Raw genomic sequence first — 20,157 nt, forward strand, 5'->3', positions numbered from 1 at the left:
CACCTTTTTAGAAGGGGATGTCTACAAGAACACACAAATGACATACTGAAATGGGCAAAGTGACTCCCAGCCACAGGGGTTACCAGATACATGATGTTACCAGATACCTGATGTTGACAGTTGTCATAGACATGATTTCTGCTTGTAGAGAATACTTACAATGGACTGTTCTGAGAAAATATGAGTTAAATTTACAGAGTAGGCCATCCAGGGACTGCTAGGGACTTCTGCAAAAATGGATGGGCCTCCCCTCCACTGTCAATACCAACAGCTGTCCTCTCACCACTCCAGCCCAGGATTAACAGTGCCTTCCTCAAGTCCAGTGTGGAAGTGGATTAGGCTAAACAGCCAAAAGGCACTCCTAGTGCAGAATAGGAGTGTCCACACACTGAGTTAGTGCCAAGTAGTTAATGCATTCTGAATTCACACCCTCGCTTATTTTGCAACAACTTCCCTGTGTAGGCAAGCCCTACATGTTCATGTCATTTGATGGTTAGCATTGCATCAGTGACATTCCAGATTCTGACCACAATGTTAGTAATGGAAAGTGGTTCATCTTCTAATGAAATGGTAGGCTTTTTTTTTCCTGGTTGCATCTTTTGCAACTTCTTCTTTCATGTGCCTGGAGTGAATTTCTTCATTTTCCAAATGTGTGTGATATTCTTCTCATCTCTGATACATGAAATTATGCTCTCTAAGCATGGCAATTGCCTTTTTTATACTGCATGAAGCAGTGATTGCTCAGCCTTTTTTCTTCTGAAGAGCAGGAGAAAGCCGAAGTAATAAAAATGTATTTACAATTTAGTAGTTTGTGTCTGATATATTTTTTCCTCATAAGATATTCCAGTTTTCATGTTTTGTTCATACTGTGGCATCCTTCATACTTGTGCTCCATTGTCCCATGCCTAGCTTGCATTCATGTAGACCTAGAGTTTCCTGGTTTTTTGAGCAGTGTTTATCAGTTTGGTTTATTTTCAGCAAGTCTCTGGTACTTAACCTGCTTCTTAAGTTTACATGTCATCGTGGGCGATGGTAGTTAAGATGGAAAAATACGACCACCTTAGGTTTTCCAGAAACAGTAGCTCCTCTGAGCTTACTGATGAGCCTTCATGACATCTTTTTAGGTAATCTTCATCTCCCCCAGCAGCTTCTTCAGGCTGAGTCCAAGCAGCAGCAATGAGGAAACTGCCGTTTAAAATGTCATCCCAGGACTTTGAAGTGTGGATTTCTCATGTTTTTTTGCAATAACAGAAGGAGCAAGAAAGCTGCCTCTCTGTTTGCCTACCAAATTGTTTGAGTTGTGTGGTTTATAATCAAAGATATCCTTTCTGTTTTACAGACACAGTTCCCGCTGAATTTCAGTGGGAACAGTCTGAATTTTCCAAAATCTAAAGGCAAAGTTGTTCTTTTCTCACTTTGATTAGTGTGTGAGTTGGAGATTTCGCAGGGTTTTCTGGAGTTCTTGTTGTTTTTTCTTTCCCTAGGATTCGTAGTCATATTTTATTATTAATATATTAAACAGAAAATTGTATCTAGCTGCAAGTGTCTTTAAATCTCCTTCATGTACATTATTTCTTTAAGAGTTGTCCAATAACATTTCCATCAAATCACAGCTTCTCTTCATTTAAAGGCCATTCTGGAAAACTGGCATCAAGCAGCTCTACCCAGCAGTGAATGGGTAAAATGGGAACAGTATTTCCATTTAGAATAGTGTAATTTATAAGACCTGTAGCTTAGTGGGACAAAGTACTGTAAAATATACGAGAGCTCTGAATTTGATGGCATTAAAGGAGTTTTTAGAGGATTGATATTTAGTGCAAGACATGATCCTTTCCTTCTTCACTATTATGTAAAGGAACTAAAAATTTGGTAATACATTAATCTAATTTGTATTTCATACTCCAGGAAAATAAGAATGGCTTACATTTACAGGATTGTCATTTTATTTTGGATGGACCAAATGCACCTCTGTGTGCTTTTTACACAAGTTCCTGTCAAACAGGGCTCATACAAAGCACTTGGCAGTAAATTACCAGCAAGTTGCTTGGCCTGGGCAGGAGCAAGTAAATTTGCAATTGCAATCTGGAGCAACATGTTAGAGGCCACCTTCCTTAGATCAACTTTGTATTGCAACACCAGCAAGTAATCAAATTGTAATGTACTTCAATGCAAAGCCTAGTTTGGCTTGGTTGGCAAATTAAACTATCACATGCCTCTGGCAAAAAGTGCAAAGCCTTTGAACTGTTTGACTGCAGCTGTAGCTTGCACACCTTATTTTCCCTCTTAAAAATCAAATTAAACTGTAACCTGCAGCCTCTGCAGTAATTTTCAAGGAAAATTAAACTGTTGCTAACCTTTCTAGCAAAGATAACTGTCTCTAAGCAAGCTGAAAGGTCCAGGACGAAATTCCCCTCTCCAAGTTTAGACAAATTCATTGAAGGAAAACTCCAGGGCTTATTAAGTATGAAGATATTACCTCTGACTCAGGAAGTCCTTGGCCACAAATTGCTAGAGACTGGAGAGTTTGCCAGGAAGGTATTACTCTCTGTGTCCCCTCTTCTTTCACTCCTACACCATTTACTGCAGATCCATCCCTAGGGAAGGACACTGGACAGTTGTTCTGGTGTGCTTCTCTGGACTGAAGGCTAACCCAAATTCAGAGCAGTGATGGGCATGCTGACCCACTTTCAAGCATTACCTGCTGTTCTCAGCAGTGTCAGGTCCTTCCTTTAGACTTGGCCCTGGCCTTTCCTCAGCCCAGATGTCTTCTGACTCCTAGAACACAACTCTTGGATGTGACAGCGTCCTTCTCCTCCCCCACCTTTCATTATTTTCTGTGCCCTGCTGGCAGGAACACTTGGCATCTGACTTGTCCTCATAACATTCATGTTTTTCTTGGAGCTCTCAGAGATAGGATTTTTCCCAGCCTGGATGAGTTGCTGTTATTTCTATGGAGTCAGCAGTACAATAGACCCTCTTGGGAGCCAAGACCTTGTCTGTCTGGTGTCTCAGGCTTACAAAGACTCAATCCCACATGCTTAACATTACCCTTTGATTCTCAGGATTAGTGTCTGACTGTGGCAGGTGAGAAGGCAGAACAGCCCAGCACAAAAGGAAATAAATCAATTGAGTTTACATTGCAACATGTACTCACTGAGAACCAGGTTAGAGAAACAGAAATTGGGGAGAGGGCATTGCTGACACTGGGAGCAGTGAGCAGGCAGCAGTCTCTTGGTCACAGAAATAGCAATGACAGTGGAGAGGATTTTTCCTCTCATGTTTTTTTAACATGTATATTATCTATGCTTAGTATCATTCACAATTCAGCAGTTAATGTCTCTGCACTATGGTTTTCCTATTTTTAAAAGTTCTTCTTGTCTTAAAAGTCCTGAGTCTCTCTCAGCAAAGTAAAAACTGAGCAAAGGCATGTTAGTCACAATATTATCAAGAGATGAAAGTGATAAAGATATAAATTAATACCAGCTTTTAATTAAAATTGAAGAAGTAAAAAAACCGTTGGCAGTTGCAAAATTCATTATGATGTGTTACCAAAAATAGATACCTTTATAAGAATGCAGTTTTATTACAACAGCTTTAAACATCATTGCTGAGATAGCAAGATAGAAAATGTGTTACTAATACTCATAACATGTTTCAGTTGGCTGGAATGGAAAACTAGAAACTGTTAAGGCACTTAATATGTGATCTTTCAGACTACCAAAATAGATGTTACTTCTGTTACTTAAGATGTACACTTCTGTTACTTAAGGCAATTTTGGGAACAATAACTTAGTGTTTTCTGCGTCTGGTTTTAATTTGCAAGGAAAACTCAATTTTATAAAACTATAACCTGACTTAGCTGAAGTATGTATGATCCAGTGTTTTTATTTCTTTCTGTAGAATAGTCAGACTTCCAATTTAGATCCTCAAAATTTTCATACATTTCATTTGGTAAAAAAATCCCTTTGACCATAATGAAAACATTTTTCAATAAGAGGCTACAGATATAGAGCTACAGTTTAGAGCATCTTTCTGACCAGCTTAGGATGTGTGTGTATGTCTTGTGTAATGTCTGCAAAATTTACTGTCACTGAAAAAAGTGATTTTCCTTTCTTCTCCTGTAATGTAGAACATCAAGCAATAGCAACAAATCTGTGGGTGGTTTATCTGATTTATGGTAATTTGCTATTGACATGCTTGAGGTATTACTTGCATCATCCCAGTCTTGCATATTTGTTTTTAAAAATATTAGCTGATTATGAAAAGGAAATATTTTAAATAATGATTCATTTGGGCTGTGATCACCCCTTGAAGCCAGGGCCCCACTCTGATAGGCTGTATACAAAATCTTTGCAAATGAAGTGCAACCTGAAGTGTTTAAGATAAGATTGCAGCAAGAGGACACTTTGAATCCAAGAAGATTAATATACCCCACCTACAAGGATTAGGTCTCAACTCATGAAATTTCAACCATTAAACATGAGGCATCTGAATCACCTCCAAAGCCAGTATGGGAAAAAGGTACCCCAGCCTGGGATAATTTGCTCTTTCCAAAGCTGCCACATGCCAATAACTCCAATATTGCTTAGCCTTGCTGTCCTAGTGGGATTTCACCCATTGCTTGGTATTTCAAAAGCTTTATTTAAAAAAACCCTCTTTCCCAAAGTTGTGCAAAAGTTGTGCTTTCTTCAAATACTATGTGCTTATGATAGAATAAACCATATATATGAGCAATTTAAGGATAATATGTCGCAGAGTTTTTTTCTGAAAACTGGTGACTAACACAAGTGCATTTCTGGTGTCCATACCATTGCAGTTTTGGTATTTATAGTTAAATTGTGCCCACTTTTTCCTTCTGATTTGACCTTTTGTTAGGTGGTCAGTATCTGGTGAAGGTATGTTAATATTCTTGGAGATTAAAGCCTTGAAATTATGATTGACATTGGACATTTGAGCTCCTTTTCCCCCAGAATCCACACCCTGTTGATTGCATGAGACCTTAGTAGCAGACACAGAAATACCCTTGATGAATGCCTGAGTATTCCTGTGGTATTCACAGGAGTAGAATTATAAGATGGTTTGGGTTGGAAGGGACCTTAAAGGTCACCTAGTTCCAACCCCAATACCTGGGGTAAGAGCACTGGGTCAGAAACATTCCTAAATGGTTGGAATACTGAAATAGAAAGAAAGGCAAGCTCTGTTAAGGAGGAAGGTCTGGAAATAGGCCTGGCATACCAAGAGGTGCTGTGTTGGAGCAATGGCTGCAACGTCAATGCCAGGAGTCCCCCAGCCAGGGCTGTGCTGGCTCCCAGGGCAGCGAGCTCAGCCTAGGCTGGGTGTGAGAGGATTTGGTTGCTCCATGGGTGATGTCTGCTGGTATCATCCGGAAGGTGATAGTATCACACAGGCATGCAGCACTGACCATAAGTTAGGAAACACTGGTCCTTAACAGATGTGGAAGACTGAATACCAGGGAGGCAGAGATTGGCTGATAGTGTGCAACAGCAGCACAGGGAACCCAGGCTGAGGCACTGTAGAAGGCAAATCATGAAGTAATTCTGAACTCTCTGTGTTCACTGGTGTTTCTCACTCCTCCCTTGGGGTGCAGCTTGTGCAGCTAGAAAGAAAAACGTTCTCTTTGCTTGGGACACCTTGAGGACTGCACCCCAGGGCCCTTCTCTGCCTCTGCAAAGTCATTGCAGAACTACCCCAAAGGAATGGAAAGCTATGGCAGGTGTTAAATTTGCTGCTATTACCAGATAAGATTCAAAGATAAACAAATGCATTCAACTAAAAGCCTAGATTTGCAATAACAGAGGAGAGCTAGAAGATAAAACAACATGTATGTAATTCATTAAGGCTATACTTAGTTCTCTCTCTCTCTCTAAATATATATAAATATAAATATAAATACATGTATACACACACACACACACACACACACACACACACACACATTTGTCTTTTCCTTAGCTGCTCCCATGTCTCAGCTTTTGACTTTGGCTAACTAACTTCTGCATGAACACTAGTTAGTGTGCCCCTGAGTGCACAGAGTTGCTTATATCTTGCTTTCTTCTTCTGGTAAAGGTGGAGACCTGCAGATCCTCCAGCTCTAGATGGATTTATTCTCATTTGTCTGCCCTTTATCCCCTGGCATTGTGCCACTGGGTGTTTTCTGGGAATTGTCAGAAATTTCACTCTGCCTCTCCTCTTTAAGGTTACTTCAATAATATTTCTGTTGACCGTGACACTTTTTGGCTTTTGTTTTTCACTAATTATAGTCTTATCAAAAAACAACAGCATTGCTTTATAAATGATACATTATGATAAACAGTACAAATTCCTTTTAAAGTGCGTACAGTATGTACAGGCTATACAGCAAGCCCATTTATGACACTCAAATACAAACTGATATTGAGGGTAGGACTGCCAGATCTGCTCTACCTCATCTTTTGTTAGGTTCTGGGGACTCACCTCTGTGTAACTGGGTTTTGGTGAACTTGAATAGTGAATACCAAAGGTTTTGCATATCTTCAGGCCAGACTGCTCTCCTTCCCAGCCTTTCTTTCTGGCATTGCCTGTAAATAGCCACACACACACACACACACACACACACACACACACACACACACACACACACACAAAGTGGTTACAATATAAAAATCCACATTTTCTAAAAGATATTCTAGTACAGTATTTTTTGCAGTGTCTTGTTCATGGAGTGGTGCAGAAACATGCTGTGGTATTTTAGATATCACTGTGAGACAGTGCTTGGCAAATGTTGGATTTTATTAGCTTATTTTAAATATTGGCAATCTACATTAAACAAGAAACTTTTTTTTCTTTTTGCCATTCTACTTTCTCATAAATAAGATCATGGTAATGACACCATTGAACAAATCGATGAAGATTTAGCTGTGACTCGGAGTCAGATGAACTTTATTTGTCCCATTACACAGGTATGTATCACTGCTACAGTAATTGACAGAGAAGTAGTTATTTCATATTCTTCATTGGTTTGTGTATTACAAATCTGCAGTACCTATTAAACAACATTATATATAACAACAATATTATAAATTTTAAGCATTTTCAGAAAAGAGCAATAGAGCTTGGGAAGAAAACCCATGTAAGTGGGAATGCAGTGTACCAAGCAGGACCTCATCCCGTATGTGACTGGAATGCCATGTATGAGTGGCAAACACACTTCTGCTGTTTCACATAAAATCTCAGAAGAAGCATTTTCATGGGCATTATCAGTTCCCTTAAATCAATCCTTACTGATTGCAGGTGACAATGAAGAGGCCAGTGAGGAACAAGGTCTGTGGACATATTTATGAAGAAGATGCCATTCTAGAAATGATCCAGACTCAGAAGCAGAAAAAGAAAAAAGTCCGGTAAGCTAAAAAGAATGTGTGGAAAGGCTATTTGCTCTGCTGTGTAAGTGGAATTTTACTCCACTTGTTCTAGGAAATGTATTTGGATTGGAAAGGCTGCAGAAAGTAAAACTTCAGCATTTGCCCAAATCACAGCCTCCTCATTAGAACTAGACACGTGAAGGTGCTTTTCTTTTTAATGAAAACAGTGTGTAAGGAAATATTCAGGAATTGTGTGGGGAAGTTACAGCTACTTGTAGCTGCACAACAGAAGTAAAGGGATTTCATATAGCCATGACCAACAAAGAGAGACCTCAGTTTCCTAAAATTTAGTTGCTGATTTGTTCCCACTGGTTATGTAGCATGCCTTGAAGTAAATGAAAAAAAAAATTTCCTCCGTGCACCTTCTTTTGCAATTATATTCCAATACAGCTGAGAAATATTAAAACAACTGTTAAAGTGAGAAATATTAAACCACAACATTTTAGATAGAATTAAAAAATGAGATTAGATAGTGCAGTGCAGTTCCTACCATGATGCAGTTAAATAATTCTTTCCTTATATCACCAAAATAGTCTGTCCACATGGGACATATTTTTTTGAATGAAAAGATGTAAAAGATGAATTTTTAAACCTCAAAATCTGCACAATAAATTTGAAAATGATAATGATTTAAAGAAAAAAACAGAAAAAAAGTAGAAAAAGAAGAGGCTTGAACACTAATGCTTTTGGGAGCAAGTTGAGAGGACATATCATCTCATCATTGATTTCACCTTTGTTTTTATACCATTTATGCTAGACCTTCCTGCTTTGAGGCTGATGATTTCATGGAAACTTACCAGTTGTGGAGTTCTTAATAAATGTGCAGTTTGCTTAGGAAGGTCTGTTGGGGACCAGCAACCTGATTTCCCTGAAGATAATGCCACAGGCAGCTTATTTCCTCCATCTGTTGCTCTGGCATTTGTGTGAGGCTCTACACAGTCCTCCACGAGGGTTACAAAGGTGGAGCTGGAGTTTTTATTCCATGCTCCTTCCCTGTTACAGGAAAGCACTGCTATAAAACCAAGCATCATTTGGGATGCCCAGCCACTATCTCAGTGTCAAGACAGCTTGAAGAACTAGATGGAAGCACCTTGCTTGTGTTACAAGATCTAGGGAAAAATCTGCAATGGGAATAACTGGGAATAACAACAAAACCAGCAACATGGGTGGACAGAAACTTGGCTGGAAAAATGAACAGGAATTGGGTAATAGCTCTCAAGTTGGAGGAAAGTGAGTGTTCTGGAGGATAGGGAGAGGCTAAAAAGCATGTGCTTAACAGCCCAATGACAAGAATACTTTCTCTGATACTGAATTTATGACTTCGTATCTAAATATTTCTCTGTGTTGTTAAATCCATCAGAACAATGTCAATTTAGGAGGAATTGTTGTAGTGGATCAAAAGTTTCAGCTCTGCCGAAAAACAAATAGGTTCACAGGACTGAATTTTATTTTACCTTTTAAGAAATGGAAGACTAGAGAAACTCTGGAGTTAAAAAAGTCATATCAGCTGTACAACACCCAGCTTTAAAAGCTACCTTATCCTCAAACCAAAATTATTTGTGCAGTCTGAACACTAGCAGTTCTTAATCCTGAGCTTTTAGCTGGCAGCCTTACCATTTTTACAGCAGTTATTCCAGTGCTAGAAAAGCACACACAGAGCAATGCCACAGCTTCCCTGTAACTAAATTAAGAAGGACTCCTTGGTTTTCTCTGCCCAGTCTGACCGACCTACGGTAATTTTAAACTTTCTCATGAAAATGCAGTTACTTTGAAAACCCATCATCTGCTGTGGTGGGAAGATGATGGGTTTTAGCAGGCCAGCTATTGCAGCAAGTTCCCTGTTCAGAATGCCAGTCTGATGGCCTGGCTGCTGGGCTGTGCTCCTGCCAGGGATATTCCTGTGGGAGCAGGTGTCCTGGCAGAGCAGGGCAGGATCCTCGCTAGCCTGGCTCTGGAATCGGAGCTGCTGCTCACTCTGCAGACACACAGTGGCTGTTTCCTCACAAGTACTTCCCAGTTGGAATCCACAGGATGCCTTCAGTGCCCTTGGCAGTGCAGTGCCTGCCTGCCAGCCTTCAGCTGACGTACACACAGCCCGTGCTGACAGACTTGTCACACACTCCTTGAGGCAACTCTTACGTCTCTTGCTCTGCTCACTATTTTCCACTGCCTGGAAGGACATACTAATACTTTATGCTTACAGGAAATGTGGGAAGCTTTCTGAGCACTTGTTATTCATTAATCTGGCAAGCTATTGCTGTATTAAGGTGATAAATGGGAAAACTGAGGCACAGAGCAATTAAATGACTGATCTATGACAAACACAGTAACCTGTGGACGAATCTGGAGTAAAAGTTATGAGCACTGAGTGTAAATAAGTTCAGCACCTCAGACAAATGTTACTCTAAGAGAGGAAAAATTTCAGGAAAAGTGCTACTTCTTACTATAGATACCATCTGTGTATGTTTGGGCTGCCACCGAAGGAAAATGACCTTTGGTCCCTGAATATCTTTTACCCTGCTGTCTTTATCTGGCTGTTTCAAGTAGTTGTAAGACGTTTTGTATTTGATTATCATCTAGAGGCTGTTAATTTGGCCCCATTTCTCCTTTCTGAGCTTTCACAGCTCATAAAAAGTCAGGTTGATTTTTACACCAACTAGATAGTCCACTGATTCACCAGTCAGTCATGGCAAGACTCACTCCCTTTTGGTTCCCTAGAAAATAATCTCCCTGCTTATCTGCCAGTGAAGATTATACTGCCCCACTGCAGTTTAGTGAGGTAAGCAGTATCTACCTGCAGTTTTTAGAGGACTGCAGAGAGAGAAAGCAACACAGAAAGGTGTCCATGCAGTGCTGATATCATTGCTGATGAAGGCAGCTTGTGTGCTTGCAGCAAGAGAGTGATATACAGGTGAAAGGCTCCTTCTCTCACTGTGCACCTTCTTTCCTTCCTTTAGCTGATGATTCTCACCAGTTGAGATAGATTTATTTTTTTCCACATAGAAGTGGTGAAGAGGACAAGAGGTAACAAGGAACTGAGAGGAAGAATGAAAAAAAAAATAAATCTAGCAGGTGTTATGCAAATCCCATATCTGTAAAATACAATTCTTCCAATTTAATAGAGTCTCTCTTTTCATTTTAACAGATGTCCTAAAATGGGCTGTAGCCATGTTGATGTAAAAGGATCAGATCTTGTACGAGATGATATACTTAGAAGACTGATTGACAGTCAGAAAAAACAAAGCTGGTCAACCCAGGACACGTGAGCTGGATATGCTACTGCCACAAAGAAAATTAAATTTGTTATTAAAGGTCTTGTGAGATAAGTTGCTGATTCTAAATAGGTTGTATAACTCATTGTTATTTGTTAAGTGTTTCATTTATAGGTAAATCATTGTTAAATGTTTTATTTATAAAGTTGAAGGTCTCTGCTGTAACTGAAAGCATTTTTTAAACTTAGGAATATAAGGAACTCCAGTTAAACTTGTTTGGGTTTTTTCTACCTTCCTGAATTTCTAAAAGCTTGCATTTGGTAAATAAAGTATGTTTTGCAGCATTTAAACTTCCTTTTCAGTGTGCTAGTTTCTTCAGCATATTAGCGATGCAGATCCTGCTAGCATGTAACAATGAGTGCTTTGCTCTGTGTTGCAGATAGTTCTGTTACTGTCTCTGTAACTACTGGGCATGGTTGGAGTAGGGCACTGTCACCAAGGATTTCAGTGCTTGGGACCATGCCCATGTTGTAACACAAACCTTGGAGATGAATTTGCAGAAAGTGTTGCACACTTATACCTTGTTTGTGGCCACAGAGAACAACCCCTCAGCTTTGAGGATTTGGCCTTGTTTTTCATAATTTTGAACTCTCTGCCCTGACTTACGTTTTTCTTTTGAAATTCAGAAGCATTTAATACAGGCTCTTTTCATTTGGGAGTCCCAGAAGGCTTTACCTTAATGTTGTAGGCTAGAAGATTACAATTATTTACAGAGGTATTCCAATAACTAAATTTCAGATAGTACAAATATATTGTAACCATATGCCTTGGATTGAAAAACAGTTAATCTTTTTGTATAAGCTTCAGATATCTATGCTTTTGGGCACAGATCCAGAAAAGAACTTAAACTTTGTGACACTATTTATTGCCTAAATTGATCTGAACACATCAGACAGATGAGGCATATATATACACGAGTTAGAAATAGCCATAGGTAAAAGAAGCTGCCTTGGCAGTCAGATGACAATTATCTCTTGGCATATGTGAGCAGAAAATACAGGTTTCTTTGAGCTTTGGGATCCTTAGTGGGCTAGATGTAATTTCTCTGAATTTACAATCTGACATTTAATGTAAAATGTAGCTGAGGTACCCATGTGCTAAGGTTTTCACTCTGGGTTACTGTTTGCTAACAGCTCTCCTTTCATAGACCATTATTAACCCCAATTGCACTTAAGAGCACAAACCACTTCAAACTGAAAATTGTTATTTTGTAATTGAAGAATATTAATCTGCAAGCTGATTTCATAGCTGAAAAAGAGAACTGAACCATTATTACTTGTACTGGGCTTTTGTGTTCAAAACACTTGATGGGAATTGGCTGGCTAATTTTCATTATGTGGTCTAACCCCCAAGGTCCATCCTTTCCCAACTCTGCAGTGAGCGTGGGTGCTTCTGCCATGGAATCCCAGCTGAAATAACTGAAAAGGGACTGGGGGGTGGTTGAGCAGTATGTACCTGTTTGTATTTTTATGTGTAAAATCTGGTCCCTTTTAAAATACCTCAGGGCTCAAACCTATAGTTTTTAAGGTGGGTCACCATTTTTCAGTTAAATACCACAAGGGAGGATGTTAACAATAGCATTTTTCAAAAAAAAAAACAACTGGGAGGGGGAGGGAATGTCCTTTTTGTTTCATCTTTAAGTTTGTGGTTAAATTTATTCTTGAACCATTTCTAAGCAGAATAGTCAGAAACAGAAACTTGCATTGGTTAAACAAGCTCTGCAGTTTCTGGCAGAGGTGCATTAAGATTGTCCTCTTGGACCTAATTCAATCCCTAGTGACAACCAGCCTCCCAAGTTTTCAGATGCAAAGATGTACATACATTTTCCATGGCCACAAACAAGTGCTGCACCTCAAATTTAGCTTGTGTTGGTGTCTGAGTGTGCCTTCCAATAACACATAACATTATAAATGGTAAATTATACCCAGATTCCTACCAACAAACTGGTGGCAGCAGGTTTGGTTTGCTACTTGTGGCATTTGTACCAGTATAGCCTTGGATTGCTGCAGTTCCTGATATGGTTCATTGCCCTCATGTTCCAGTGAGTAATGCTGTGAGGGAGATTGCTGCCTTGGTTACACCTTGTTGTCCTGCATGAAAAAGGCTTGACCCATCACAGTGCTGCACTCAGCCTCTGTTAGCTAATCCACGGGTAATAAGGTGGACTGCTTGCTTAAGATGATGCAGCTGGGAGAAAAAAACCAAACAAATCTGAAGCAACACTTTAAATGAAAAGAGCAAATAGTCAAACAGTCACTTATGGCCACTCCAAGAGGAAAGGTATTTTTGGATGTTCATATTCCTGCTTCAAACTACATCATCTTCCTTCTCTCCTTTGCTAGCCTGAGCCAAGCAGTGTCAGTGAATCAGAGAATCTGAACAGCAAGTGAAGTTCTGAAATCTTTCTTGGTTTTACCTGAAAGAAATGGACTGATTTTTGGCAGCACTGGCCTGCCTAGCTTTAGTAACAATCACATCTGAGGTGAATAGGCATGTGTATTTAAACAGAGGTAGGTTTCTTTCTTTTATCAGCAGAGATGCCTCTTTTAAAATACGTCCATGTTATCCAGAAAAAGACAGATACTTGTTCACTTGTGCCAGTGTTGCTGGTGAGATTACTTGAGTCCCGTTAGAATCAGTGATGCACCACACAGATTCAAGTGCTAGAATAAACTGTCTGCGTTTACTAAAATCAATGAAGTTTTCACCAAAATGTTTGGCATTTCTGAATTGAAACTATATCATAGCACCCAAGGAATCCTAGTATCTTGAATGGTATTTTTTTTTCTTTGAACCTGGAACTTGAGCTATCCTGTTGATTTTGTCATGGCTGGTTCTCTCCTGTTGGTTCTTAATTTTCCTCCTTAAATTGAAAGATTCCAGGGTTGGCCATCATTGCAGATGGCTCTTAACTAGGTGGAAGGACAGACTGACCGTGGCAGCTGGGGAAGGCTTCTGTGCTTGTCAGCTCACCTGGTGCAAGATACAAACCACTACTGATTCACTGGGGTGGCTGCAGTTAATGGCAGCTCTTTGCTCCTTCATTTGCAAAGTTCAGGGTTTGTTGTGCAGTTGTGATCTCTCTGTTCCCACGTGTCCCACATTCCCCCTAAACTCCACTCTGGGAAGAAGTAGCTTGAAAGAGTTAAAGAATAAAAATAAGTGCCTGTGATGAATAAGCTGTATGATCTGTATGATTCACATAGTGGAAACTCAACAGCAGTTAAACCTTCAAATCTTAATCTGCTTTGGCTATAAGATATCATATGTAAACAGGCATATGTTAACAGTTCACAGGGTAATTTGTGTCTCATTGTCTGACGTCAGAAATTTTGCAATGATATTTTTAAAAAGAAATTCAGAGGTCAGGTGTTTGTTTTTTATTTTCTTTTTCCCATAAGGTGTGCTTTACAAATGTAGCAAACCTCAGGGTAGGTGGGAAGGATCTGTCACTGAAAACTGGAGAGAATCTGTCTCTGCTAGAGAAGTTCCATGTAGTATTTTGGAGGATTAAAGAAATGTCTAGGCAAATAGTGAATTAAAGGCAAGAGAGATCCACATACAACAGCTTTCAGTGGTACCCTGAGGCACAAGCCATTAACACTTGCTCACTTAAGCTTGCTCTCTCACTTGAACAGATTCTTCCATTTTACAACTAGAGAGTCTGAAGTTTTCAAATCAGTGAAGCCATATAAAGATAAAAACTAATCAGGCAGGCATCTCATGGAAGATTTAGCACACTTGTGCTAAAAGGAGTGCACATTCCTCTGAATCAAGGACATATTCATCATTACTGCTCTGGAGCTGTGATCTTATTCATTCTAGAAGAATCAAAAAGACTAAGTCAGTGCTCCCTTGAGAAATACCTGGAGCAAAAGCAGGGGCTGCAGGAAGTGATACTGATGACTCAACAGCCAAGGCCAACACACTGCCTTATTTTAGACAATGTCCTCTTGGATACTCATGTTTCCTCATGAGTGGCTGATGACAAAGGTCTTACCTACCTGTGGTCACAAGTACCTCATGACATTTTTCTCAAGAATAGCTCCAGTATTGTGGCCAGAACTAGCTTAGAATTCACTGTGCAACTTTATTAAGTTTCATTGCCATTTCAAGTGAATCTTAATCCTCACCTTCCCTAAAAATCTTCATATATGGATCCTGCTGTGTCCATTAACTAAACATTTGCCTAATGGATAGTGCTTTATTATACAGTGAAGAAGATGCACTTAGAAAAGGGCTTCCTGGAATGGAAAATGTAAGAATATCCCAAGGACAGGTCTTTCTTTCTGTTAGTACAGTCAAAGCCTTAAGCTGATGGCTCCTCACTACAGGTACTGATGGCAAATTCCAGGTCTTCCATAAATAATAATTTTTTTGCTGGTCATAAAGTACTTATTGTTAATACATAATATTTCAAACACCTGACGTGGTCACAGAATGCTCAGAGGAGAATCCTGTGTGTAGGTGCCAGCAGATTCTAGGCTCCCAGCCAGTAACTATAAAGAGCAAAAACATTAGATTGATTGTTAAGCAAGTAAAATTCTGGAATGGGTGTACATCATCCAGTAGATACCCATGTATGTGCTTAGCCTCTTGATGCGTGAATAATCGCAGTGACTTGACAGGACTGCAGCAGTATGCAGAAAACACTGTGTGTTTCATCATTTCAAAGCACTGCAGAAAAGGCTGTGGTGGGCTGAGAAGAGAGCCTGCCTCTCTTGCTTGTTCTGATGTTAGTCCAGACCCAAAGACAGAGCCCGAAAGCACGCACATGAATTGAATTGCATGGGAAGCTTACCAAAGGAAGTGTTTGCTTGTAAACTCAGTATGAATAGGATCTTCTCTGACCGCAAGGGAAACGGAGACACTCATTCACTGTCCGCTTGTGCAATCGACTTCTGAAGTAAAAACAGGATTTGAGGTCTAAAACCTGAACCTTCACACGTCTTCCAGGCAACAGAAGAAGCCTTCATGCTCTCCAGTTAGCAAAGGAACAAAGTCAGGAGGTGCTGCTCATAAGACTCCTTGGATTTGTTAACAACAGGCTTATCAAAAGGGAATCATTGAGTGTTCTGAGCTACAGCAGCCCTGAGAGCAGCTTTTGTGTGGGCTTGAGGGGAGACATCTGAACACCATTACACTGCACTGCTTTTGATGTCACTACGTGCTCGTCATGTGTTTTATATCTCAGCGGTGAATCTGCCGCCAAGTTCCACAGTGTCTGAGGATGGCTGTGGGTTATCACAGATGCTGCTCTGCTATAAAAAACATCACTTTCAGTTCTTTATCACCTGGCCATACGACTACTCTTTGAGCCCCATCTGTGCAGGGTAATTCTGTACACCATTAGATTATAGATGACATGCTGGTTTTAAATTGTTGGTTTTCAATCTGGCAGTAGTTTAATTTTCATTACATGGTTTGAGATAACTTTTAAAATAAAGATACTGATTTTTCATCGATTACCAATAGTTTAATATTAGCCAAAATATTTGTGTTCCTTGCTTCTGTCATCCGGTAACTAAAATAAGGACCTTTTCATTTTTTTCTGTGACAAGCAGCCAGTTTATTTATAAGTGCCCTAATCTAATAGAGATTTATTCTGTGTGTCCCATGAGACATACTGTCAAAGTTACCAGACCTGTCCCAAGCACTTGGGAAGTGGGGAGATGGTTACACAATTCTCATTGCCTCTGGCTGCTCTAGTTATAGAGATAAAGGGTCAGAGAACTGGAGCAACAGTGATAATTTTGTGAGCATCTAAGGAAAAGCAGCTGCTCAGGTGAGTGTAAGCACTGGCTGAGGGCAAGGCAGGTAGATGCTTGAAAACCACGTAACAAAAATTCCCTAAAATAAAATAAGAGGAATGGGAGGATCAATGCCTGAGCACCAGGAATTCTGGATTTTTCAGTCTTCATCTCACAGATGCACTAAGCTGCTTATCTGTTTCAAAAAAGAGAAAAAATATATGAAGAGCAATATTCACCTTGTCATAGCTCTGGCAAATCTGTGCTGGATAAGACCCTTCCCTCTGCTAGGATGTGCCCATTCTGTGATACACATCCCACAGGCTCTTTTTTCTGCTGCAGTCCCAGATCCTTGCCTAGCAGCTGGGACTCCAGAAGTGAGGAGACAGCCGGCAGTCCTGCTTGCTTTGACTGGCCTTTTCCAAGGCAGGATCTACTTTTTGTAACAATTTTGCAATGTCCTTTGACTGAGAGCTCCTCAGACTTTAGTAGTGTTGGGAAGGTGCCTGTTGCACACTGTTATCCTTTGCCAAGCATGAAGCCTACTGAACTCTACTTCCAAAGGTCATCCCTGCCCACCTCACAGGTACCAAGTCCCTTTGGAACATCTGAGTGTTGGTTCCTGTTCTATTCTGCTGGCTCACAGCAGTTTATTTTTCTGGCACTTGGATAGCAGTACTTATCCACAGAGTCAATGTTTTATCCCAGCATTAGGTCTGTAATTGTGCACTGATGTGTGCTCCACAATGATTTTCACTGCTGTTCACTGGAGATGTGTAACATTGCCCTGGTTCATTTTGAAGAGCTGTAAAGCCATTCAGGCTCAAATTCACCACAGGCAAAACTGGGAATTACCATGACAGGATTCATCACACATGCTAAGCCTGAAAAGTCTCTTTTTGGGAAGGGGGAGATGGAATGATGAAGGTTTACACAGGGAATAGAAGGAAGACCCCAAAAGATAGCTTTTGACTTCAGGAGGAGACTAGTGCAGGAGATAAGCCTGCATGCTTAAAAGCCAGTGGTGTGATGGCAACAAACACAAGGCTGCTGTGTCAAGTGTGGTAGCTCCATTTTCTGCAAAAATCTTATAATACTGAAATGTTGCAACAGTTTTTCACAAATCTCTTCCTGGAATTCCTCCTGTTCTCAGCACTGGTTCCTAACCACACCAGGGCTGCATGCAAGCACTGGCAGAGATGGGTAAGGAGGACAAGTTTCAGCCCTTTGAGAAAGAGCAAAAGAACATGCCATGCAGGTCATCAGACAATATCCTGGCATCCCTTCTTTTTATTTTTTATTTTTTTTATTTTGGGGGTTGGCCAAAATTAGAAAAAACAGAAAAGCCAAAGTGGGAATCACTTCTCTGCTCTGCATCTTGAAAGGAATTTGGTGGGGATGGAGGGGAGTCTGGATGTGGACCTTTTCCTATATTCTGTACCCAAAACATAATACTAATTTGAGTAATAAATGCAACTATATGTTAAGCCATGGCATTAAGGTTTTGAGTACTGAAAGAATGCCAGGCATTTTAAAGAAGCAACAAAGGTTTCCTTCTGTCAAGAACTTCACCCATTTTTCAAAGACCTGGGAGATTTAAGCTTTGGTTCGTCTCAGTCACATGTAGACAGTCAACTATAGTTCAGTATATACAGTCAGCTAGAAGAGGGCACCCACCAGTGCTTCTGGGATGAATGCCCCAGGGGTTATCTTTTCCTGGCCTTTGGAGACTGCACACCCAGTTTTAGGGCTCCAGTTAGCAGAGACAGACATACAGAGCATGAAATTGCTGGAATCCCTGTGAGGAAAGGCTGCCCAGGCACCAGGAGAATGTGGCAGGACTGTGAGGTACAATGCTGTGTGTACCTCTGCTCTCCTCACATGCCAGGTGGTTTTTGGGGGAGCCAGGATCACAAGAGGTGTTTTTTTCCCTTCCTCAGGACCAGTGGGTGCCATCCCCCGTTTGGCTGCAGTAGCTTGAACCAAGCACTGTGCTCAGGTGCCACTGTGTCCCCATGGTGTGGAGCTAGAGGTTTTAGATGGATGGGAGGCTGGGCAGATGAAGGATGCAGCTTCCAACAATGTATGCAGCAGATCCTTGGTATGGCCCTTCTCCTCAGCAGGGACAGTGATCTGACATGAGCTGAGAGGGGGGATCTTTGGGAGGGTGGGAACACTGACACCTTCATTCCTGCTCACATTGCATCTCAGTTCTGAGAGAGCTACAGGGGACACCAGTACACACTACTAATGCCCATGAGAACCTTTATGCAGGTCCATTGCTCTTTTGTTTTTGTCTGCACCCTTCCCCTGTCCCCAAAGGTACTGATACCCTTCCCCCCCACCCTGCACCTTGTGCTGTCTCAGATGTAGGAAGCAGCCCACACATGTGGCATCCTACCAGCTAAATTCACCCAGCAGCAGCAGCATTCCAATCATTAAACTTCCAGGAAGGGAAAAGTAAAACAAAAGGTCTGATAGATACTTGCATGTGTTTTACCTATGAGAGGAACCAAATAAAATAGTGTGCTTTGAGAGTTGTGGTGAATCACTCAGAAACAATCTGCAGGCATTAACGGAATTTTATTTCTGGGAAAAAAAAAAAAAAGAAAGAAATGCAGGCCCTGGGATATCCCTTTATGGCATATGTGTTTTATGTTTAAATGCATTAATGGGACTGCTATGCTATGAGTCATCCTGCACAAGAGTTTCATGTGTTTCTTAAAATACACTAGAAGTAGCTGAAGGCATGCATGGGTTTGCTGTGCAGTTATCTATCAGGAATCTGAGCAAATACCTGCACACGTGGCATCACAGGCTTCAGAGCTGGGTGACCCATCCTCACTCAGCCCTCTCTGCCTCTTGTACAGACCCGGGTTGGGGAAACCAAAACAGAGGAGGAGTTGATCCTACTGAATAACAAAATGCAGGGTCCCTGTGTTAATATTAGGGAAGCTTCAGCGCTAAATTACAGAAAATTTGCATATATATAAAAAGAAAACTGTAGAGTTTTCTTCTGAAGCATTCTTGTAAAAACTACAGCTGTCTGCTTTTTTATCCCAGGGATGATCTGTTGTCTGGTTTTGTCTCTTTTTTTTTTTTCCTTTTCCATTTACTACCAGTCCCGGCTGTAAGTCTATTTACAACTCCTTTAAAGCCATGCTATTGAGCTGTGTGGAGCTCCTCTCAGTCTGCTCCTCGCAGGTCATGCAGCTGCTGGCTGCCGCCTGGCTCTCCGAGCTATTCCTTTTTCGGACAGCAGATATAGTTTTAACATGGGAAACACCCAGTGCCAAGTATTTCTGATGGTGCACGTTACGTCTACGCGTATGAGTAAACGCTTATGCTCACTCAACAGCGCTGTGATGCAAACCTTGGGGTGAGGGATTTAGTTATTTAGGATTAGTGAAAAGTAAGGACTGGGGCTGGGTATCTGCAATTGTATGAACAAGAAGATCCTGGAAAAGGAAGGTGGCCTCGCTTTCTCGACACAATTATTTAAGGTCGAAGGGGGGGGGGTCCCCGCCGCCCCGCCCGGCCCCTTCAAGCCCCGCAGCGACTCCGCCGCCCCGCCCGGCTGCACGGCGGGCCCGGGGCGCGGAGAGCAGCGGGCGGAGCGGAGCAGGCGTGTCCCAGCCTCCCTCCTCCCATTTCCCCGTGCGTCAGGGCCGGGAGGAGGAGGAGAATCACCTTTTTTTTTTTTTTAATTTTTTTTTA

At 41.0% G+C, this 20,157-nt stretch overlaps 1 protein-coding gene across 1 annotated transcript in view; it reads left to right on the forward strand.

Annotated features, from left to right (window-relative positions):
- NSMCE2 (NSE2 (MMS21) homolog, SMC5-SMC6 complex SUMO ligase) overlaps window positions 1-10,980 on the forward strand; it is a 128,654-nt gene extending 117,674 nt beyond the window's left edge. The window contains exons 5-7 of the mRNA XM_036402948.2: window positions 6,874-6,959; window positions 7,291-7,397; window positions 10,564-10,980. Coding sequence (XP_036258841.1) covers window positions 6,874-6,959; window positions 7,291-7,397; window positions 10,564-10,684 — 314 coding nt within the window. The 3' untranslated portion in view covers window positions 10,685-10,980. The remainder of the gene's footprint in view (window positions 1-6,873; window positions 6,960-7,290; window positions 7,398-10,563) is intronic.
- Window positions 10,981-20,157: the final 9,177 nt, after the last annotated feature.

Source organism: Molothrus ater, chromosome 1 (genome assembly GCF_012460135.2).
Source record: "Molothrus ater isolate BHLD 08-10-18 breed brown headed cowbird chromosome 1, BPBGC_Mater_1.1, whole genome shotgun sequence".
Classification (NCBI taxonomy): Eukaryota; Metazoa; Chordata; class Aves; order Passeriformes; family Icteridae; genus Molothrus; species Molothrus ater.